The sequence below is a fragment of the Cibotium barometz genome, chromosome 60 (genome assembly GCF_041138505.1).
Source record: "Cibotium barometz isolate CiBa-2024 chromosome 60, ASM4113850v1, whole genome shotgun sequence".
NCBI classification, from domain to species: domain Eukaryota; kingdom Viridiplantae; phylum Streptophyta; class Polypodiopsida; order Cyatheales; family Cibotiaceae; genus Cibotium; species Cibotium barometz.
Window position 1 is genome coordinate 29,064,811 of NC_141105.1, and position 24,689 is coordinate 29,089,499.

Below are 24,689 nucleotides of genomic sequence, written 5' to 3' on the forward strand. Positions count from 1 at the left end.
TTGCATGTCATTGTATGGGTTGCATAGTGCTAGTGGAACTTTGGGGGGGGGGAAAGTGGAAGTGCTTGGGGAGTGATCTTGATATACTTATTTTTTAGTCGACGTTGATAAAGTTTTTTGGTTTTGCTTAGGGGGGAGGTGAGTTCTGATACCATGGGTCCATGTATACATTGTAAGAATTGGTTGGTTGGTCAATTGGTCTCTCTAGATCAATAAGTCGCAGCTCTCGTCGCAGCTCTCGTCTCGTCTCTCCTCTCTCTCTCTCTCTCTCTCTCTCTCTCTCATGAAAGGGATTTTTTCATGTTCTTGCTTCCTCTCTTTGACTTTGGTGTTTTGTCTTGAGTGGGGGTGCTACCTTGCTTAGTGTTTGTGGTTATGGAGGCAACTTTTTGAAAAGTGGAAATGCTTTGGGATGATCTTGGCATACTTTGAAATATGTTGATGGATACATTGGCTTAATGAATACCTTTTTCTTAACCAATGAAATTAAGGAGAGGTCATTAAATCAACTGATTTTCATTATGCAAACCTCTATTACATGTTAGTTTTTTATAACTGAATTTTATGAAACTCATTTCTTAAAGTAAGGGCTTAAAAAATCCTTGGCCGTTTTTCTTTAATTTCAATTGGTAAAAATACACTACAATGTCATTTTTTTCGAGCACAATTATCATGTAGACTGCCATTAGGTATGCAGCACACATAACAACCCTTTGGACTCTTCTTTCTCCCAACGATTTATATACACCAACTTTATACATCCTTATTTGTTCCTCATTATTAGCTTTTGTGCCTCTCCAATTGACTCAACATAACTCCTCATTGTGAGAGTGTCTCAAATTAACGTCCCCTTTGAATAGATTGCTTTTACTTGTGGTGGGGCAAGAAATAGAAGGAGGTTTTCATTTGTACTGCTAAGCCTTTCAAATAGCTGGTAGGATTTTCTGCTCCCCCACCCCCCTGAAAAGTGTTTACTAAATTTATTTTTCTCAACAAATTGAAAAGCTCACAAATTATGTACAATTATCTTAAAAATATGTTGCAAATATTTGGATTATATTATAACTGAAATGCCTCAAAATTTGCAAATTAGAGTTTTTTTCAATAAAATTGAGAATCTTGTCGGTTGAGCCCCTCCTACCATAACTACATGCGCTAATTTTTATCTCTGACGTCAGGGAGGGAACAAAAATAGGGGACCAAAATCTTAGGTATAAGTTTGGGATTTAACTTTTTGAAACCTAAGGTTTCAAAGATTTGATCCTAAATTACTTATAGCAAGCATTGTTGGTGGTATTATTTTAGTAGTTATTTTTACGAGCCAAATATGGCAAGGTGGGGGGTAAAAAATACACGTCATGAGCAGTAGCGTCCGTCATCAGCAAGCAGAGAAAGTGCGAAAAAGGGGCTGCCGCCACCCTCTCCCTCCCTCCTCCCCCGCCCCAGAAGAGACCTTAAAACACATCATGCGCCCTCAGTGCTCCCTCCCCTTCTGTCTCTTCCGCTCCCCCCGACGTCCCACCCACCCCTGCTATCCGCCGAAAACAAAGAAAAGGGGAAAAAAGAAAACCCTAACAGCAAGCAATCGCCATACTTCTCCTCCTTCCTTTTCCCTCTTTAACATGACCACAAGCTCACACAACTACTCCTTAATTTCTGTAGCAGTGGCACCTCCTTCTTCCACATCTTCTGTCTCCCGCAGGTACCTGCACTATGATTCCTAGGCTCTGGACCGCCAGCTCTTCTCCGCCGTCGCCATGCACAGACCTTGTAAGATCTTAAAGCCATTTGTCGCTTACTTTTTTATTGCTTTGTGGTGGAGGGGAGGGGAGGGGGCGGGGGGGTTCTCTCTCCTAAACAGGAGTCTCCACTTTGGTTAGGGTTTTAATGGCCATGGTGGCTAGGGTTCGAACCATTGAGCTCGGAGTCTCACGGGTTTTCATTCTGCTACCAGTTGGTCCGTACGAGTAAAAAGCGAGCATAGAAACGAGTGGAGTGGAAAACGTGCACAGAGATTGTTGCAATAACAACCGACAAAAATACACAACCAGAAAAAGAATATCTTAGTTGTGCAATTGGATGTTTAATGGCAGGTTCTGCTCTTAGTGTTAGGATAGGTCTCTCTGAGCCCAATGAAGCAATGCATACCTAACACCATTCCAACACAGACAGCTAATGCAGAGACAGCTAATGAAGAGAAGGGTTTGTGTCTCTGCTTATCCGTTGTATGTGATTTTGCTATTGAGCATATTGAATACCCCGCTCGATGCCCATAACACATGAAGAACAATTAGATCTCAATATGTTCATTAATAGTACTAAGCCCCCTCCATTAGATCTCAATATGTTCATTAACAGTACTAAGCCCCCCAACCTTTGACGAAGATAAGGAGGGCGAAAATGCACACAACTATACATATCCCCTTCATAGACTCTAACATCCGAACTCCTCCCTCTCACGATCCCGTCTGACACAACTAACACTAAGCAACCTACTAAAGTAACTTCTTCTTCTCTACTACTGACACTCTCGCTTCACACAGATTTGTTCCCTGATATGAAATCTACATTGAGAGCCTTTAATTTATCGTCAAAGCACGAAAGCCGTCGTATGTCATTGCACCCATGGGAAGTCAGAGGAGGAGGGAGGGAGAGGGGGGAGGGGATTATTGTCATTCAATACATCGTGATCCCAAGGCACCTGTCATGAGGAAGCCTTCTAAGGAGGTCATAACCCAACCAGTGATGAGGGTATGGATAAATTCATCGTGAAGAGCCATTCAGCCACTCATAAAGGTTATGGGTGAATCCACTGTGAACCTGTAGTCTGCGCACATGATGGTATCTCTCTCCCGCCAACTCCCCCACCCCCCACGCCCATCATCCAGCCTGTCATGGTTGCTGGTCATAGGAGCGAGGTTTTTGAAGCGGATCAACTATTCCTCCAGATTCTGACAGATGCTGAGGTGGGAAGCTCACATTTGCCAACTTCCTGGAGAATCTGTTTATAGCTGACGTGGCAAAACTTCCTTCATTTGAGAACCTCCTCCTCCCCATGACAAGCGAGAATGGACCGAGCTTGTTCATTCCCTAACTCACGATGGTCATACCCCCCTGATGAACGGCGCTATTCATGTGACAATTATGGCCTCTCTTGTGTTAGGTTGCTATTTGATGCTCTTTGCAAAGAGGGAAATTCACCAACCATTCTTGAAACACATGAGAAGTATACAATGTTATGCGCAGTAGAGCCATTCATATGAGGTCATTGCCAGACTAATCATTATTATTGTCCTAGTTGTGGCTAGCTAGCTGGTGCTAATCCTCTACCCCTACAAGCTGAAAACAGATGATGCCCATCCTTTTTGTTGTATGAGGGAAACATGACTTGATTTGACTGGCTTTTCTCTTTTGTGCTGTGATAGAAAGTCCAAACACTAAGGTGACATGTCTCTGTACGTTGGGTTAGTTATGTGAGTAGAGTGTGCAGTCTACCATCTTGAGGAAGCTAATTACTTGAAGTAGATTTTTAATAACGTCAAGATTGCACTGTCCCCTTGCCTTGTTGAGTTGGGAAGTTAGCCATGTCCCATGTTTTTAATGATCTATCATAGGATTGTGCTTTAATGTGCTTTGTTGTTGTTGGTCTGAGTTTAATGTGTGAAACATCATGGCAGCTTGAGGCAACAGAACATGGAGATTCTGGGAAATGGTTGAAAGTGTGCTGGCCAAGGTTGATGCCCTTTGGAAGTCTTATCGTACTGACATCAGTTTTTGTCAGCATTGTCATCCTTGAGCACCATACCGAGGTATCAGTTCCTTGTGTCTTTTATGGCTTTGTACTGATTCTGTGTTTACGCAATGTTTGAATGTTTTTTGTAGCATTTAAAGTGTTGTTCTATGTTCTACAATGCTGGGTTAGCTAGAGGAGACAAAACTGACTCTTGTAGAAGAGAACGATGGAAAGTAAGATGTAATGACTCTTATTAGGGATTACAAGCTACCAAAAAGCAGGGACCCGGTTCTTACATGCCAGCTAAACCCTAGCCCTAAATTCAAATCTTACGCCCCAAGGTTGTAGAGGATAGTGGTGTTAAGAGAGTATTGTACACAGAAATTTAATCGACGCAGGTCACATAGGGTATTATTGTTTGGGACACCACTACAGCTGCAGATGCTATCAACCAAGAAACATGAGCTTGTTCCAAGAAACATGAGCTTGTTGTATGCACCATACGACGTGGAAGCACTGCTGGAACTGGAGCCAGGTGCCAGTTACACATTATCTGTATCTAAGCTATACAAATTCCTTAAATACAAAAAACTTAAACCATCTATCCAGCAAGCATCTTTTAGGAATGAGCAGTAGCAACTTCAAAGTAGGGACCATCAGCAGCAACCAAAACACCAACAGAAGATATATGGCTCACCAGCATATGACTTAACCAAGCCATCATGATATTCAAGAGAGTAACACCCACCTGCTGAGCAGCACCTTGTCAGAAACAGCACCACATGAAGGTGATCATTAACAACTACCTGTGCCCCTGCTTGAAAAGACCCAAAGATCACCAGCATAACATCTACTATGATTCATGAATCATCATCAGAAGACCCAGCACCCAGTGATCCAGCAGGCAGCACATGACCATGAAATGAGAGTGTACAGTGCACAGTTGTCTAGTAGCAGACAAAATGCTGACTCTAGTTCAGCTACCTTATCTCTTGATGAGCATTCAAGTTTATTTATCATGTGTGATAAGTTTTTTTTGACCTAAAAGAGCTTAATAGAAGCCTTTCTTTGTAAGCCCAAGACTAGCTTCTGCATGTACCATGTGCAGACTTAAGAACATGGATACTTTTGATCATAGTCGTAAATAATCTTCAGCTTGTTGTGGCAGCTGGGTGCACGTTGGAGAGCATCTAGCTTACTTAAACCTCCAGATCCTGTGCAGCTCTCCAGTGGCAGTCCTTGTCAGGTGATATCAACACACCCCTCTCACAAGCTCTAGAATCTGCATACCATCAATGGTTTTGACATGCTGTTGCAGGCAGGCAAGCATCGACACAAACACATGGGCATCGATTCATTGCCCAGTGATATCATCCAGGAGACTTCTGATCTGCAATTCCGAGCATTGGGGGCTGATCCTGTTGCGGAGGTATTCTCTTAAATGCTTGAGATCTATTTCATGCATTTACTGCTCTACTTTCATGCATCATGCTTCGATGATCTCAATGCTACAGGCACTGGTTTCATATTCTTGTAAACGATTTATGTTGGTGAACTTAGCCATTCTAGTCTGAAATGTTGTCGTGTTTCAGGCACGACAGAGTCCATCTTCTCAAAGCCTGTTGACAATACCAGTTGGAATTAAGCAGAAAGAAACTGTCAATAAAATCATCGAGAAGGTGTTGTATAACCTTGTCCTTGTTTCTTGAAAAACTTTTGTATAATTTTGAACATACATTCACTAATTTCTGATGTATATTTTTATATTTTGGTCCCATTTCCAGTTCCCTGCAGACAACTTTACAGTGATGTTATTTCATTATGATGGGGTCATTGATGAGTGGAACGCATTCCCATGGAGCAGACGAGCAATTCATGTGGCAGCTTCTAATCAAACTAAATGGTGTGATCCTCCTCTTGTCCTAGACTAGTGAGATCAACTGTGTGTGCGGTTACGCACTTGCACAGGTGTGTCTTTTTGGTAGATTTTAAAGGTAATGTCCTCAATTGTCAATCCTGAAGGAGGGCGGGAGTGGGTGCTTCAAATTATAATCCTTTTGCGTTCCAGTCCAACCTACAGATATATGGCAACATAGCCAAGGTGGAAACTTTGCCAATGGCAAAGTTCTTCCAAATAATAGAGGGCTCAACAACTTTTTCTTTGAACAAAAAGAGGTTGTGTAGGGTTGATCTGCCAGCCGTAGTGGTAATTGGATCCAATCTTTTTCAAGCACTTTTGTTGTAGTAAAACTTGCAGACCCATGTGGCCATAAGAGTATGAACGATATCACTCCATACGCTGCATATATACTGAACATCATGTATATGAGTGCCCTCCAAAGCCTCTGTGCATCTGGCTATCCAAATGTGCCATGCTGTGATGTAGGCAATGATCTCCCAAGTGGTGTCAATGCTGTGTGAGGGTGGTGATACCGTGACTCAGGAATATCCTGAATTGCGTCTCTCTGGGCCACCTCCATGTACCAAAATGATAGTATCAGACTCCCAACCCTCAAAGAATATCTGTAGGCCAGACCCTGTTGACCTTGTTGCCGCCATTCATTACGAGGGAGCGTGCTGCGGATTTGAATCCGAATTCTCAAACATTGGCCTCTTAAGGTCGTTATGGCAAAAGTTCTTCACGTATGGCTCGTGATGGTTATGAACAATCCTCATTAGACAACTTTCAATTCCGACCCAACTCCCCTTGGCAACAACCTCGCCGACATGAAGGGTCATCTTCTTATCATTCTGAACATCAACAGTTCTTTCAACCATGTGCATCTGATCGTGGATGGGACTTTGGATGTGACAAGCCTCACGATCCTTGCCCTACAACAGCCCTGTCTTGTAACGCTTCATAATTTCGTATAAATATTTTTTGAAAATTTATGTTGTAGAAAGTGTGTAGAATGCTTTGTTAGGACATCTAACATGTTTTGACAAAAATTTGTGTTGTAGGAAATTTTTTGGTTTTGGTAGTCGCCATTTTCGTGGGTGAGTTTTGATTAGGTTAGAGGTGGAATTACGAGACGCTTTGTATGAGAGAGTTTCTCCATTTTGTACATAGAACAACTTTGCTCCAGTGAAAATTTTGTGATTCGCATTATTTGACGTTCGTTTGGTGACTTCAAAGTGGTTTTTGTGAGGCTTCGGCTCAAAAATCACAATACAACTCAAAGAAAATAGAATTTGCATAAATTTTCAAGGCAGAAAGAGAATAACTCTGTATATAATCAAGAAAGTTCTTACATCAATTTGGTATGAAGCACTCTTGGAAGAAAGAGCTCGAACCACCCAACCATTTCCGAGCTATCTCACTTACAGTCACTCGTGAAAAACTCGCGCGCGCACACACACGCACTCTTACTTGCACTCACAATCCTCTTCGTCTTTGGTTTTCTCTAAGTTTCTCTTCTTTTCACGAAAAGCCAAAAGTAGCTCTTTTTGGGCTTTCTCGAATTGTGTGCCATATTTTTGGCGATGTAGTCCTTTTTTGGAGGAAAAGTGTGTTCGGGAAGTCTTTTTCACATGCGGTCATCATTCCCATGAGTGCTAGCTAGGAGTGTACAATAGGTCATAGGGTTGTGATTTGACGTCTTCATTCTCAACCACAACTTGTACTTGAATTTTAGTTGTATTACTTTTTTCTTGTACATAATACAGAGCAGTAGTTTAAGACGCTTGTGTGTGCTGTATGTGTGATTTCGTTGTACTCTTCTTTCTCTCTCTTGAAAACCCTAGTACATAGGCACTAAAGGTTACACCTTTTGTGCAGGCTAAAAATAGAAATTCCCTAGTTTCCACTTTGGAGGAGGATTAACACTACTTGAATCGCCCAAGTTGTTATGGAGCACTCTTGCTAGTCACTAGATTCTCTCCAACCGAATGCTCAAACTGGGAGTGGCAAGCCCACAACAGCTCCGAAGTGCTTGTGAGCCTGATCCAACCAAGCTGAGCACCACAATAGCTCTAAGAGTTTTCGTTGAGGCTTTTAGGTCAAACATCAGCCTATCCCCTAACGATTTGAAAGTAAACTCTTCTCTATACCTAAATTAGCAATGTATCTCTCCATATCCCTAGCCTATTACCTCTACTTTATTTTCCATGAAGTTAGCTGAAACAAGCCTTTGTAAGGGCTGTGGCACGGGTACTTAGCTTATCTTCAAGAAAACAACAATTTCATGCGTAAAACCTTGAGAAAATCTAAAAATAAACAAGAGAGAGAGAGAGAACACCACACTAGGAGTCAAAATACCCTTGGGCCGACCCTCGCTCCGAGTTATATTAGATAAAACTCCTGAGTACAAGTTCTTAGAGCTAGAGAGCTCTCGTCTTTTTATGTCTCAACAATGAGAGAATAGCTGAATTTATAGTTCTTGCCCAAAAGCACTTTGAGAAAAGCGCTTTAAAACTCACTTATAGTCCAAAAAGCATCTTTTTAATGATAAAAGCTCTTCTCTTTTTAGTTTTTAAAAAGCTTTTAATCTTTTGCTTTCCAAAAGCTAGTCGCATCATTTCAAGCATGTAAGGTGACCTTGTGTTGCTTTCTTGCCATGTGTTAGTGCCAGGTCACTTTTTTTTTCAAAACGCTTTTTTTTGGGAGTTTACGGGCGCGTTGCGTTTTGCATATTGGCAACCTTCCGATGACATCCTCCCAACTTATTAAATAGTTGTCCTCAAATGTTAGGTCTTGCTTTTCTCTGCTTTTTTTGTGGGCTTAGCTCTTGTCTCTCTGGCTTTTGAGACATGGTTCTTCATGTGGAATGTTATCCTCTTCACTTGTGTTTAGCTTTGGGGAGCATCTTGCTCTCATGGTTTTCACCCTTCACATAGATTTGACCTCTCTGGCAAATACTCCCACTCCTTGCACCTCTAGATTTGCCCTAAGGCAGAAGTTTCCCAGCATGATTCTCTTCCTGTCAAGATCAACAGGCACCCGTTATCTGTCAGAAGGCAAACACGTGCACACATGCTCATCCTTGGTTTTAACCGGGCGTCCTCGACCCTTGGCACACATGCACAAACATGCTCACAACATAGTTGTTAGGCGTCAGAGGCGTTTGGTACAAGGTGGGTATGGTATGCGCCTTGAAAGACTCGTATTTTTTAGAGATGTTAGAGGCGTGTTAGAGGTGTCATATATATATATATATATATATATATAGAGAGAGAGAGAGAGAGAGAGAGAGAGAGAGAGAGAGAGAGAGAGAGAGAGAGAGAGAGAGAGAGAGAGAGAGAGAGAGAGAGAGAGAGAGAGAGAGAGAGAGAGAGCTGTATTAACGTCTACTAGAGGTCAAACTCGACCTATGAGACAAATCAATGTACAACTGTCAATGTCTTCTGGATGTCCAAAAAAAAAGGACAAAATGAACATGAAATAAACTATGAAAGTACTGAGCTAGTGGGGGGGTGTGATGGATGGAGCACTACTGCTAGAGGCTCAGTATGCAACCTATATGCGCAGGGTATACAAGAATGCAATGTAGATCTGTCTAGCTCCAACCAGTACCATAATGGGGGTGTAATATGTGATACATAGGTGATGGCGAGGCAAAAATACCTTGGAGCATGATCTCTAGGTGTGAGTGTAAGTGAGCTAGCCGCTCCTGGATATGGTGCTGATGTTGAGCCTGTATCTCTATGATCTCCCTCTCATGTAGTCTAGGAGTTTGGTAGCCTGGTGCTCTCGGTCTCTGTCTGGCTCGGAGGTTCGCAGTGCGTTGAAGTGTAACCCCCTCCAGGATAGGCACTGGGATAGATCTCTGGAAGGAATCAGTGAGCTGGAGCTGTCGCCCACCTCTCCCTGTGGTATGAGTCCGTAGCAGTGTCTCTCTGTGGCGCTGTGTCTCTAGCAAGAACTGGCCAAATCTGTGCTGGTGTGCGGACTCCATGATCTGGCGGAGTGAGGGATGTCCACTGAAGATGGTGGTGTATCTCTCTCTAATGACACTATATGCTCTGCATCTGCGTACATAATGTTCCTCACTCTCAACCTCCTCCTGGCATAGTCTGCATATCCTCTGCTCTGGGGATCCGTGCTGCCCTACCTGCCTCAATCTCAAGCTGGTGTGATGACACACTGAGCTGGCCAATCACCCGTCGGGCATTGTGAGGCATGTACACATCCATGTATCCAGGTCTCTGTATGAGTCCATCCGCTGAGATACGCACAAACTGATCTCTGTAGTATGGCATCTTCGGCGGTAGAGGCTGATTGGGTGTAATCCAAGTCTCTTGAGTGTATCGTTGCCATAAATCCTACCGAAGGACTCTGTTCCTCTCACTGTGAGAGAGCTGGATGTGTGGTGCATGTATATCATACTGGAAAGGTGGCAGGTGCTCTATGTCAAGACCATGCTGAGTGAGCCACTGTATCATCTGTGAATACCATGATCTCCTATCTCCACTCTCTGCGAGCTGCCTGGACGCCTCAAAAGCTCTATGTGAGAGTCGATCTGATGGCATATCTTTGATTCTCTATATGAAGCAGATCGTTTGGAAGAGGGCCTCTACTAGCATAAGAGGTGCAGCAAACTCCGTCCGGACAATGTCATGTGGGACGGAGGGTTTGCTGCGGATCATCCGCGAGAGCATGAGAATCTGAGGCCTCTCTATCTGAGACCATGTGGAGGTGGCGAGCCCAAGTGGCCATACTGCTGCAGCATACATCAAAGCAGGGGTGACTAGTGTGTCAAACAACCACCCCTTCGTGCGGGGCTCCTGGAAGTGTGCCTGGTGACATTGTCTCTCTAGCATGGCCAGAGCTGCATACCCTCGTGTGAGTCTATCCCTGGCTGCCTGTGCCATAGTAAATCTTCCTGGCGGAGTCGTAAATGTAATCCCCAGGTACACATGCGTTTACCACCTCTATCTGTCCTCTTGCTAGTGTGAAGATTGCATGTCGTCGAACCGGCCCTGAGGTGTGGAAAATCATGGCCTTGGTTTTCCCAAGGTTCACTGTAAGCCCCCTTTGTGTGCAGAAGTCACTGAGTGCATGGAGATGGTGCTGTAGTCCCATCCGCGACTTAGAGACTAGAATAATATCAGCTGCATATAGCATAATGTGGATTGTGGTACCTGAGATGTCTACCCCGTCCCCACCACCGTGACCAATGAAGTCAGCCACCTCATCGATGTATAGCCCAAATAGTGTAGGAGAGAGTGGACATCCTTGCTTCACACCTATGGTGCTAGCAATAACATCAGATAGCCCCCCGGGGCATCGTATGCGCTTGAAGACCTGCTCATATAAAGCACAGATGCCCCAAACCATCTCTGATGGGATCCCCAATGACTGTAGGCGCAGGAAGAGTCTCTCTCGTGGCATCGTGTCAAATGCTTTGGAGAAAGCTTGTCGGAATCCAGCCTGCCCTAGTGCTCGCAGCCCCTCCTCCTCTGCCTATGAGCTCAACTCTGCCTCGAGCAGTGCGCCATACAGTTTGGCCAATTTATGACCAATCATGATAGTCCTGTAGTTGCTGGGGTCTAGCATGTCTCCCGCTCTGTGGAGAGGCACGATGGCTTACATAGTCCACTTAGTTGGTAGGCCCTCCACTAGTGCCCCATTAAAGAGGTGAGCAACAAAGGGTCCCAGTATGTCAGGTGCATAAATAAGATGCTCACTCTGTATACCTGTGTGGTCAGTCGATCTCCCATGCTGTGTAACCGGCGGATAGCTCTCTCTACCATCGACTGTCAAATCCCCATAGATCTCCTCGTAGAACGCTCGTGATTCGAGACTCGAAACCTGCAAACAAACAAATAAACAAGAAGGGGGTGCAAGCCTGACTCACCACCCAACCATGACAGCCGTGGGCAACAAGCCCACAATCTTGGCTGTCCCCACCGAGCTACGAGCAGAGCTAACTAGGTTGACATACCGACCAATCTCTACCTCGCGACGTCCCATACCGCCACGAAGCTACCCTCGTGGGCCACGAGATTGCTGCCGGCCTCAGTTGCGTAAAGCAGGTGCACGTCTGCACTAGATCCAGGCTCTAGACCATAGAGCTCTCACAAATCACGCGAGACTCTATGTGACTAATGACTAACCTTGGCCACCCTTTTATAGGCTCTTGGCCGGTGATCGGGCATCCACACTTGGACGCCCGCCCGTCCATACTTGGGTGCCTGCCTGTTAGTCATCCCTAACTCAGCTCGCCAATCAGCCTGCCTAGCTCCAAGCTTCCCCAAACCTCGAAGCTAGTCTTGTGTGCGTGTAGCACACGGTAGATACACACTGTGCACATGACATACTCCCTTTCCTCTAAGAGCTCACTCCTGAGCTCACTAAGAAGCCAGGGTAATCTCTCTGAAGAGTAGTCAATGTCTCCCATGTAGCGTCGTCCTCAACACGATCCTTCCACTTGATCTTGTATTCCGTGATAAGTGTATTACGCAATCTTCTTTCACGAAATCCAAGAATCTTTTCAAGTTTGTGTGGAACAAATGTCATGTCCTCGACATCTATGATTTCTTGAGTAGTAACTAATTGGTTTGTTCCACCCAGTACTTAAGTCTACTAACGTAAAATACAGGATGAACTTTCACTCGAGAAGGCAAATCCAATTCATATGCAACTGAACCAATCCATCGTGAAATACAAAATGGTCCACAGTATCTAGGGGATAATTTCAGAGATCGACTCGTCCGTAACGTCTCGGAATCTTTTGGAACTCGCAAATACACCATCGTTCCTTCAGAGAACTCTCTAGGTGAACGATGTCTGTTAGAATAAAATCTGTCTCGGTCTTGAGCACTTCTAATAGATTCCTTCGCAACTTGTAACATTTCTTGCATATTTTGTAAAAAATTACGTGCTGCATCATGCTGAAGTCCTGAGAATCCCACTGTAACAGGTGATCTAGGTTGAAAACCATACATAAGCATGAAAGGACTAAAACCTGTACTCGTATGCTTAGTACTGTTATATGCAAATTCTAATATAGGAAGATAATCCTCCCATGAACTCTGTCTTTTGGATACATATGCTCGAAGCATATCCTCCAAAATCTGATTCACTCTTTCGGTCTGGCCATCAGATTGAGGATGATCTGAGACTCAAATTCAAAGTTATTTCCAACTTCTCAAAAACAAGTTTCCAAAAATCACTCGTAAACTTAGAGTCCCTATCACTGACTATGTCCTGCGGTAACCGGTACAGTCTAAACTATTGCTTGATAAACTGCCGTGCATTTGCGTAGCTGTAATAGTCTTCCAAGTTGGTAAAAATCTAGCCATTTTTGTCAAGCGATCTACCACAACCCAAATAGAATCGTAGCCTTGATGTGTTCTTGGCAATCTGGTAATAAAATCCATGGAAATACTTTCCCATTTATTACCTGGGATTTGCAAAGGATGCAACAACCCAGCCTATCTAAAGCGTTCAGCTTTATTTGCTTGACAAATTTGACACTTGAGAACATACTCTTCTACATACCCTTTCATCTTTGGCGAATAAAAAGTGTGTTTCACTAACGATGGTGTCCTGTGTACCCCAGGGTGTCTAGCAGAAGTGGCGTCGTGACACTCCTTAAGAATCTTGGACCTAATGTCCGTGATCTGTGGTACACAAATTTTGTCATTACGGAATAGTAAACCATTCCGAATCATCCACCACTGGCCTCCTGCAGCCTGAATGGTAGACTGCTTAGTCATTGAGTCTTGGTCAATCAATGAGCAGCCTGAATGGTAGACTGCTCAGTCATTGAGTCTTGGTCAATCAATGAGCTCCCGTCCTGGATCTTCTGCCAAAATGGACCAAAATAACTATCAGTCCTGCAAAGCCCTCTCAATGATTGAAATAAGTTAGTAGAAATCTCGGTGAACGACAAAGTATTCACCTCTTTAATTCGACTAAGCGCATCTGCAACACTATTCATGGACCCTTTTCGATAACGAATCTCAAAATCAAAATCTTACATTAACTCAGCCCAACGTGCTTTCCTTCCTCTCAAATCATCCGCATCACACACATACTTGATTGACTGATGATCGGTCAATACCACAAACTTGGAGCCATATAAATAATGTCTCCAAACCTTGAGAGCGTGAATCACAGCATAAAGCTCCTTCTCAAGGGTTGGCCAACCAGATTGAGTGTCGTCTAGCTTTTTACTTTCAAAAGCAACCGGTCTACCATCTTGAAATATAGCAACCCCGATGGCATAGTCACTGGCATCGGTTTCAAGAACATAAGGCCGACTAGGATCGGGTAATGCTAAGATAGGTGCTTCCTTGACTTTATCTTTCAAAAGTCTGAAGGCCATATCCAAATCGTTATTCCAAGTGATAGGCTGATTTGACTTACGTTCACGACCTTTCAACAAGTCGGTCATCGGTAGTGTGAGCTAGAGTACTCCCGCACAGATTTCCGAAGAAAAACAACAAAACCAAGAAAAGAATGAAGTTGTTTTACTGTTCTTGGTATAGGCTAGTCTAGAACCTTCTGAACTCGGTCATAGTCAATGCTCAATCCATCTCTAGCGATCTTGTGTCCCAAGTAAATGATGTCTGTCATGAAAATCGAACATGATCCCTAAGAGTACGACTATATATCAAAATATCATCCAGGAACACAACCACAAATTTTTCCAAATGTTCACGAAAAAGATCGTTCATCATTTGCTAGAAAGTGGCTGGAGCATTGGTTAACCCAAAAGGTAATACGAGAAACTCGTAATGGCCATATCTAGTCTAAAAGGCGGTTCTTTCGACATGCCTTTCATGAATACGTATCCGGTGATAGCCAGTGCGTAAATCTATCTTTGTGAAATATTTCGCTCCTGCTAACCGGTCAATCAGGTCATCGGATCTAGGGAGAGGATAACGGTTCTTAATTGTTAGCTTGTTGAATCTCTTGTAATCTATACACATTCTCCAGGTATTGTCCTTCTTTCTCCTAAGCAACACAGGTGCACCCCAAGGTGATTTACTTGGACGGATCTGGCCCATCCTCAAATAATCTTCGAGTTGTTTAGCCAACTCATCTTCCTCAGCTTGGCTCATCTTGTAAGGTGGAATACTGACAGGATGAGCACCAGGGATCAAGTCAATACGATGATCTACTGCCCTTTCAGGTGGTAAACCCGATGGCAGTTCCTTAGGAAATACGTCTTGAAACGAATCAAGGATCTTCTGTTATTCTTTGCTTTCAAACACACTTAAGTCATTGACATCCATGGAAGGTATGAGAAATGAAGAAAGTGGAATCAATACACAATGGAAAGCGGTGTACAAAGAAGAATCCATTGTATTTCCAAAATCAACTGTATTTACAAGAGGTCCCTGAGAGGGATGTATACAATCATCTCAAATACTATACTGGGTGTTCCTATGATGAAAAGAAAAAATATGACTAGACCAATCGATCTGGACTTGAAGAGTCTTAAACCTCTCAATCCCTAATAACAAGTCTACATGTTCTAGGTGCATAACATAGCATTCCAGAGTATCTTTGTAGTCCTGAATCCGGATTGGTAGCATCTCCATCTTTCGATCCCATATTTGCCTTCCCGTAGGTAGGCGTACCTCATAGGTATGATTGCTGGGTGTCGTATCAAGACCCAATTTCTGCACAAGTTTGTAGTTAACAAAGTTGTGTGAGCTGCCAGGATCTAGAAGAATGTGGATTCTATGGCAATTCACTTCTCCATACAATCGGAGAAGATCATGCAAGCCAAAAAGTTTAGAGTTGAACAGACAATCAGAACATGTACTAGGGTGAGAGTACAGTAAGTGATGTACCTGTCAAAGACAACTGGTTAGCTGTCTTTGGCTTGGGTTTGCGTTGGTCTTTGCACCCTTTTGTTTCGGGCACTCATTACGCATGTGTCCTTTTTCTTCGCAGATAAAACAACGTCCCTCCTCCTTGAGCTTCAAAGCCTTAAGGAGTTGTTTCTTCTTTGCTGGTGTCGAACTTGGATTCTTCGAAGGTTGGTCCGAAGACTTTCCTTCAGTCGTGTTAGCCATTGGTGCGGAGAACTTTCTTTTGTGCTTGTTCCCCTGCTCGGTAACGGGTTTAGACTTGGAAGAGACTATTGTATCGTCATAGATACGAGTTGAATGAATGTCCTCGTCCAATGTTTTGCATTTGTTATTTTTAAATTGTAAACGGTATGAGTCTGGTAAACCAGCTACGAAGAACCCCAAAAGAGTAGTGGGATCCATCTTTGTAGCTTTCATCTGCAAATCCCTAAACTTCTGGAGGTACATCTTATAAGTGAGGTGTTGCGAGGTCATGGTCAAAGCGGTAAACCGGGCCACATCATAATCATCCTCTTTCTTGAGGAATTCCTTCTTGAAGACGTCTTCAAATTGTGCCCAAGTCGTTGGCTTAGGGTTGAGTTCCTTTCACCAAAGCAAAGCTTTGCCTGAGAGGAAACCTGCTGCTAACTGGATCTTTTTTCCATCATCATATGGACGAAACTGAAAATGGACCTGCCCCTTATGTAGCCAAGTGTCCACGATCTCCTTGGTATGCTGCTTTTGCTCGCCCCCGAACGGTTCCGGAGTAATGTTGGGGCCTAAAGCAGAGGCCAACGTATCCATACCCGAAAGAGTAGATAGGGTAGTGGTCAAGAGAGAGATGGAGTTTTGCAAGGCCTGCATCTGGGTGGCGATTTGTGCCTGACGTTCTGAAGAAGAAGCTTTGAGAGCTACTTTGAACTCTTGGAAATCACATTTTGACACATAATCGTCAAAAAGATCGGCATCAGTATCTTCCGTAGCCGGCAAGCCTTCACGTTCGACAAGGGACTCCAACTGGGATTCTTGGGTTGACATCTTGAAGAGGGCAAGTGGAGAGAAAATTCGATCTTGCACAAGAAAGTGCTAGAGAACTTGAGAGCTTGAGAGCTTGAAAACTTGAGAGATGTGTGGCATGAAGCCCACTTAAGGGGTTTATTACTCAGGTGGCCTGCGCCAATCTGCGCCAGCCTACGCTTGGGCTTGGCCGCCTGCGTAGGCTTGGCCACTTGGCTGCGTAGGCCTAGGCGCCCGCCAGCCTGGTTGCCTACGTAGGCATGGGCGCTTGCCAGCATGGCCGCCTACGTAGGCGTGGCCGGCTACACGCCTGGCCTCTTGCGTAGGCTTGGCTGCCTACACGCCTGCGCCTACTACTTCCGGTAGCCCACGTCCAACACGCGACCACGCTTAGCCCATCGATCGCATCTCTCGCTCGCTCTCTCTCTCGCGTTCAACCAAAAGCGAACATGCTTTTTTTTTAATAAGTTTTCTCTCACGACTTGTTCATGCGATTGCACAAACATCTTCAGCCTTCTTCTTGCAAAGCAAAACAACCCTACCAAACCACCTACACCCTCATCACGGGTTCTTTGATGAAAAAGCACATACTATCTGAAAAAACAGCAGCATGCATAAACAAAACAGCAAGCTTCTTGAACACATACCTTACTTCGACCTCATCTTCTCTACCTACCAACTTGCTCGTTCACGAGGCATGCTCTGATACCACTGTCAAATCCCCATAGATCTCCTCGTAGAACGCTCCTGGTTCGAGACTCGAAACTTGCAAACAAACAAATAAACAAGAAGGGGGTGCAGGCCTGACTCACCACCCAACCATGACAGCCGTGGGCAAGCCCACAATCTTGGTTGTCCCCACCGAGCCACGAGCTGAGCTAACTAGGTTGACGTACCGACCAATCTCTACCTCGCGACGTCCCATACCGCCACGAAGCTACCCTCGCGGGCCACGAGATTGCTGCCGGCCTCGGCTGCGTAAAGCAGGTGTCTACCCATGTCAATGTCTGACTATGGTAGACTAACAGTATTCATATCCATGTACTCGGTTATGATTTCCTTCATTGACGGTATATATACCCATGTCAGTGTCTGACTATGATAGACTAAGAGTATTCATATCTATGTACTCAGTTTTGATTTCCTTCATTGATAAACAGTGCCTCCATGAGATGGCTAGTCCCATGACTCTTGTACAAAAGATTTAGCATTGTTCAATCTAGTTGCTCCTTTTGGATACAACTTGGACAACAACTCTTGAGTTCTAGAATACTCAATTCCCTGTAGTGGAATATAAACCTTCAGCATTCTCCTTTGTTCATGGTTCCTTGGATGTCAAAATACAAAGGCCGGTGACATCCTCTCGGCTTCTAATCAATTGTCGTCAACTGAAAAACCTATGGATACTCTGCAAAGAAGTTCTCATCCACCCACTTGGCATCCATAGCTGAATAATTCTTGAACTTGACAAGGTTCTTTTTGGTAACCTCGTGATGTGATCCCCTTTTTTTCCTTATGAAAGAAAATCTGCTTTGGTTAAAGAACTTCCTCTGGCTCTTCAACTTATGGTGGATCCTTATTCACTGGTTCCACACAAGTTTCTATTGTAGTCCAACTACCCTTGTCAGCGTCTGACTATGTAGACTAACAGTATTCATATCCATGTACTCGGTTCTAATTTCCTTCATTGATAAACAGTGCCTCCATGAGATGGCTAGTCCCATGACTCTTGTACTGTCACGTGCATCCCGCACTTGGATGCCACGTATACATTTCTGTACAGAAGGTGCAGGACCTGGGATGGTGAACTGGTCCCATGTGAGCCCAGTCCGGGTCTTCCTCCACTGCTCAGTTGCCATCCTAACTACCCTATCATATGTATCAGGATCTTTCAGCTCCACTTTCACCCTGATGCTCTCATGCAGTACACCAATGAACCTGTCTTTTTTCAGAAAATCAGGTGGCACCTCATTCTCTCCCAAGTCTTTCAGAAGCTTTTTCCAAACAACTTAAAACCTGCCAACCAAAATTGACATGTCTTCATCCTCTCCTTGATTCAGCCTACAAAGCTCTCTCCATAAGTCCTCTCGGTATCTAACCTTCCATATTTCATCTTTAGGGATCCCTTGAACCCTGTCTTTCAACATCTATGGCCTCATATTCAAACCACTCCTAGGCTGCATCTTTTAACAACAAATCTGCCATCCTCAACCTATAGGGGTGTGTGTGTGTGTGAGAGAGAGAGAGAGAGAGAGAGAGAGAGAGAGAGAGAGAAACAAAGCTGTATTAACGTCTAATAGAGGCCAAACTCGACCTATGAGACAAATCAATGTAAAACTGTCAATGTCCTCTGGATGTCCATAAAAAAAAGGACAAAATAAACATGAAATAAACTATGAAAGTACTGAGCTAGTGGGGGGGGTGTGATGGATGGAGCACTACTGCTAAAGGCTCAGTATGCAACCTATATGTGTAGGGTATACAAGAATGCAATGCAGATCTGTTTTCTTTTTGGTGCTATTCTGATGGATGGGGTGTTTTGACTTGGGTTTCTGAAGTGCATGCGACCAACTATTCACGTTTTGTGTTACAGGTGGTTCGCAAAAAGATTTTTGCATCCAGATATAGTGGCTGCCTACAGGTATATCTTTATTTGGGATGAAGATATCGGCGTTGAAAATTTCCATGCAGGCAGGTATAACATCAGCCATTGTGATTCAGTGGGTTCTGTCAATTTATTATTTGCAGTCTTTTTATCCTGCTTTTAAATGAATGAAGTTTCTGAGAGATCATTGTGTGAATTCAGTTATTTAACCATTGTGGAGGAGGAAGGTTTGGAGATATCACAGCCTGCTTTGGATCCACGGTTATCTGAGGTCCATCATCAGATAACAGTTCGCAGGGCAAGAGACAAAGTTCATAGGTAGGCACTTCAAGATGCAGAGGCAACTACAGTTGCTATGTGTAAAACCTCTTGAAGTTCCTACTCCTATTTTCTGATAGTCTGTACTCTGTGGCATGGACAGAAGGATCTATAAATTCAAAGGAAGTGGACTGTGTTTTGAAAACAGCACCAAGCCACCCTGCACTGGGTATGTGTTCGATTGAAAGACTGATATATTGGCATGCTAAACAAGCATGTCAAAGTATTAATATGTGTATATGTATGTATGTTATGCATGCATGCTTGTATGGTATTGTGTATGTATGTAAGCATGGATGCATGCTTGTATGTTGTGTGTGTATATGTATGCTATGTGTGTGTATGCAAGCATGGATGCATGCTTGTATGGTGTGTGTGTGTGTGTGTGTGTGTGTGCATGTGCGCGTGCGCTTCACGGGATTTCTCGACAGCCGGTTGGACACAGGAGAGGAATCTACGATGGGAGCTCCTTAGCAGTCTCACCATATGGTTCACCTGCAGAGCCCGTTGTTTCAGGGCCTTTGAGGGGAGACTGGAGCCACCAACAGAGACTGTTCGGGCTATCTGGCAGAAGTTGATTCACACCCTACGAGGCTAGTATGACTGCATCCGGGGCGATTCGGATCGAGCGATCTTGCGACGCCAGGCCTTCCACACCACTTGGCACAGCGGTCCTTTCTATACTCTATACGCGGGTATCCCCCGTTGGCACTACAGGCCACCTGTTTGGATTTCTCCCCCTCCTATTGTATGATATAGCCTCTCAGTTATTTGTACTTTTCTGCACCTAGGGAGAGTCTTCCTAGCTGCCTTGATTGGATCTTTGCTCTGCCTTCTTATAAGCAGGAGAGGGTTTGTAGCCCATTGGGCTTTTTTCTTTTTATAACTAATGAAAGGATCTTTTCATGGGAAAAAAAAAAAGATCCAGGACGGGAGCTTATTGATTGACCAAGACTCAATGACTGAGCAGCTTACCATTCAGGCTGCAGGAGGCCAGTGGATGATTCGGAATCGTTTACTATTCGGTAATGACAAAATTTGTGTACCATAGATCCCGGACATTAGGTCCAAGATTCTTAAGGAGTGTCACGACGCTCCTTCTGCCGGACATCCTGGGATACACAGGACATTATTGTTAGTGAAACACACTTTTTATTGGCCAAAGATGAAAGGGTATGTAGAAGATTATGTTTTCAAGTGTCAAGTTTGTCAAGCAAATAAAGCTGAACGCTTTAGACAAGCTGGGCTGTTGCATCCTTTGCAAATCCCAGGTAATAAATGGGAAAGTATTTCCATGGATTTTATTACCGGATTGCCAAGAACAAGTGAAGGACACGATTCTATTTGGGTTGTGGTGGATCGCTTGACAAAAATGACTAGATTTTTACCGACCCGGAAGACCATTACAGCTACGCAATTAGCAAGGCAGTTTATTGAGCAATTGTTTAGACTGTTCAGGTTACCACAGGACATAGTTAGTGATAGGGACTCTAAGTTTACAAGTGACTTTTGGAGGCTTGTTTTTGAGAAGTTGGAAAAAACTTTGAATTTGCGTTCCTCAGATCATCCTCAATCTGATGGCCAGACTGAAAGAGTTAATCAGATTTTGGAGGATATGCTTTGAGCATATGTCTCCAAAAGACAGAGTTCATGGGAGGATTATCTTTCTATGTTCGAATTTGCATATAATAGAACTAAGCATATGAGTACAGGTTTTAGTCCTTTTATGCTTATGTATGGTTTTCAACCTAGATTACTTATTACAGTGGGATTTTCAAGACTTCAGTATGATGCAGCATGTAATTTTTTACAAGATATGCAAGAAATGTTATAAGTTGCGAAAGAATCTATTAGAAGTGCTCAAGTCAGAGACTGATTTTATTCTAATAGACATCGTCCACCCAGAGAGTTCTATGAAGGAACGATGATGTATTTGCGAGTTTCCAAAGATTGTGAGACTTTACAGACAGATCGATCTCCGAAATTATCCCCTAGATACTGTGGACCATTTCGTATTACATGACGGATTGGTTCAGTCGCATATGAATTGGACTTGCCTTCTCATGTGAAAGTTCATCTTGTATTTCATGTCAGTAGACTTAAGGATGTACTGGGTGGAATAAACCAGTTAGTTACTCCTCAAGAAATTATAGATGTCGAGGACATGACATTTAATCCACACGAACCTGAAAAGATTCTTGGATTCCATGAAAGACAATTGCGTAATACACTTGTTACGGAATACAAGATCAAGTGGAAGGATCGTTTTGAGGAGGACGCTACATGGGAGACATTGACTACCCTCTAGAGGAATTACCTTGGCTTTTTAGTGAGCTCTTAGAGGAAGGGGAGTATGTCATGTGCACAGTGTGTATCTACCGTGTGCTACACGCACACAAGACTAGCTTCGAGGTTTGGGGAAGCTTGGAGCTAGGCAGGCTAATTGGCGAGTTGAGTTACGGATAGACTAACGGGCGGGCGCCCAAGTGTGGACGCCCGATGACCGGCCAAGAGCCTATAAAAGGGTGGCCAAGGTTAGTCAATAGTTCATAGAGTCTCGCGTGTCTTTGTGAGAGCTCTATGGTCAGGAGCCTGGATCTAGTGCAGACGTGCACCTGCTTTATGCAGCCGAGGCCGGCAGTAGTCTCGAGGCCTGCGAGGGTAGCTTCGTGGTGGTATGGGACGTCACGAGGCAGAGATTGGTCGGTACGTCCATCAGGTTAGCTCCACGGCTGTCAAGGTTGGGAGGTGAGTCAGGCCTGCACCCCCTTCACGTTTGTTTGGTTTGTTTGCAGGTTTCGAGTCTTGTACCAAGAGCGTTCTACGAGGAGATCCTATGGGGATTTGACACCTAAACACCTTCCTGGAACATGTTGATGCAAACGCAAGCAAGAGATGGAGAGAAGAGAGAGATAGCTGAGTTTCAATATATATTCATAATGTACAAAAAGGTGCACAACTTTGGCATTTCCATGTGCATGCACATGACATCCCCCTCTGCTAAACTTGTTGACGGGATCCAATTTCTGACCTTGGATGACTGTCATCATCCCTTTTGTCTCCTCATGGACTCCCAAACCTGTCATCCTTCCGTTCATGGCAACCTTTTCATTGAAAAACACTGCCGTGTTCTCCAATTTCACTCCAAATTTGATGAAGATTTGTGCATTTGTTCCACCTTGTTCCCTTGCCTTCTTTTCCTGTGCATGAATACTTTCTTTGGTCTTCTTTTCCGGAGTATTGAGTCTTGCACTCTCACTCCACCCCTTGGAGGATCATCCTCCCTTAGAACCGTTGCTTGAAAGCCTTTCTTGGTATGCTCCATGTCACCATTTGACCACCCATGCTTTCTCATCATGTATGTACATTGGACTAATGTCCATGGCAGTCGTATATGCCGGGGATTGATGCCACTCATGTGATACTGTGGAATTAGCTTTCCGTTGGAAATTGTGCCTTTGTGTACATGCCCGGAAATGCCTGGTGAATTGGTGTTCCATTGGGTCTGGTATCTCATGTACTTTGAGCACATCTATTTTGGTATAGTCTCATGAATGGGGATTATCCATACCAATATTGCATTGCATAGCATCTTTATGTGCTTGCATGTTGTTCTCATGCTTGCTTGACCAATGTGTAGTTCCGGGTAAGGGGACGCCCGCCCATGAACCGTGCGTGTGAACTCTTTGCTGACATGGTTATGTGGCATGTGAGAGGTGGTAAGTATTGGTCATAAACCTAGCCTTAGGACTGTCCCAATGGATAAACATGCGGAAAAACATGTTGATATGTAGGCTCATGCTTCAAAGTCTCGTGACTTAAAAGCTGGAGACAAATCTGTGAAGTTTGACACATATCATGGGAAATATGATGCGTCAAAGGTACTTGCTTTTATTGCCCAGTTGGATATTTCTTTCAGTGATGAGGATTTCACTCAAAAATCCATGATCCGGCATGTAAGGATGTTCATGGGCACTGCTGTCCATTGATGGCTCACGGAGAATCTCTCACCGAATCCTGTTAGATCATGGGAAGAGTTTAAGGAGAGGTTCTATGCCCAATTCTTGCCTCCCAATGCATTGAATGAGATAACAACAATGCAGTGGGATTGGGTGAAGCTAAATGAGGAAGAAATAGTGAGAATGTATATGTGCAAAAGTTTTGGAAAGTGCTTTTGGAGGTGTCTCCATTTATGCATGTCACTGAGGCGGAAAGGAAGAGAAGGTTTCAAGCGGGATTGCAACCTGTGTACAAAGCGGGACTACAAATGTATCCTGGTCACACCTTACATCAATTAATCAGAGCTGCCACTGCCACGGATCAATTGGAACTCAAATTGAGTCGATCCAATAAGGCTAAATCCTCATTTCAAGGCAAAGAGAGGGCTATCCAAAATCTGCAAAATAATGGACAACCACCGAAAAAGGACCAAAACCAAGATAAAAATGATTCAAAGGCTGAAAATAACTCTACCAAGAAGCGTCCCTTCAAAGTGAGAGACTATGGTCTCACTCCGGAGCAGAAAAAGCAATACATGAGCGAGGGGAAATGCTTTACTTGTGGTAGCACTGAGCATATTGCAAATGCATGTCCAAACAAGAAGCGTGATAATGCAAATGCATCAAAGCTCAATGTACATATAGTTCCGGATGTGTAGGGCAACAGTTCACATGATAGCAAAGATAGGGTTGTATGTAAAGCTTGGGGACAGCTTAAGGATTAGCCCGCTTTGTTCATGTTTGATGATTGTGCAACTGAGAACTTCATATCTACATAGATGGCAGCTGTTTTGGGTATTGAAGGGGAGGACATGGGTCCTCAAATTGAAGTAGGGGATGCCTTTGTTGGTAGAGAAGTGCAGGTTATGCCTATTATTGGTAAGTTGCACATACACATTCAAGGCTATGTGGATCATGAGGATTTTCTTGTAGCGCCTTTGAATGGCTGTGATGTATTTTTTGGAAAGCCTTGGCACACACGCATTGATGCTGCAAGGCTTACAAGACCAACAGGATTGCCTTCATGCATAAAGGCCAAGAGCATGTAATTGATGCTAGTGAAGAGAGGGATACCATTCCCCTTGTATCTCATGTATAAATTAAGAAAGTAATAAAAAAGAGTGTTTTTGCGTACTTGATTTTTGTACGGGATCATGTTGAGGAAAATAATGTGCATGTAAACACTCTTAGTAATGATAGGCTGAAATTCTTGCAAGAGTACAATGATTGTTTTGCTGATGAGTTACCAAATGAGTTGCCACCCATACGA

At 43.8% G+C, this 24,689-nt stretch overlaps 1 protein-coding gene across 3 annotated transcripts in view; it reads left to right on the forward strand.

The window, feature by feature from the left end:
- The first annotated feature begins 1,387 nt into the window (after positions 1 to 1,387).
- Positions 1,388 to 24,689, forward strand: part of LOC147605215 (uncharacterized) — a 30,299-nt gene continuing 6,997 nt past the window's right edge. The window contains exons 1-9 of one of the 3 annotated variants that reach the window (XM_086794414.1): positions 1,388 to 1,770; positions 3,678 to 3,809; positions 4,889 to 4,979; positions 5,052 to 5,162; positions 5,326 to 5,412; positions 5,518 to 5,636; positions 19,092 to 19,193; positions 19,305 to 19,421; positions 19,525 to 19,590. In XM_086794414.1, coding sequence (XP_086650540.1) covers positions 5,076 to 5,162; positions 5,326 to 5,412; positions 5,518 to 5,636; positions 19,092 to 19,193; positions 19,305 to 19,421; positions 19,525 to 19,590 — 578 coding nt within the window. In that variant the 5' untranslated portion in view covers positions 1,388 to 1,770; positions 3,678 to 3,809; positions 4,889 to 4,979; positions 5,052 to 5,075. The remainder of the gene's footprint in view (positions 1,771 to 3,677; positions 3,810 to 4,888; positions 4,980 to 5,051; positions 5,163 to 5,325; positions 5,413 to 5,517; positions 5,637 to 19,091; positions 19,194 to 19,304; positions 19,422 to 19,524; positions 19,591 to 24,689) is intronic. The other 2 variants (XM_086794413.1, XM_086794415.1) reach the window with 2 other exon arrangements.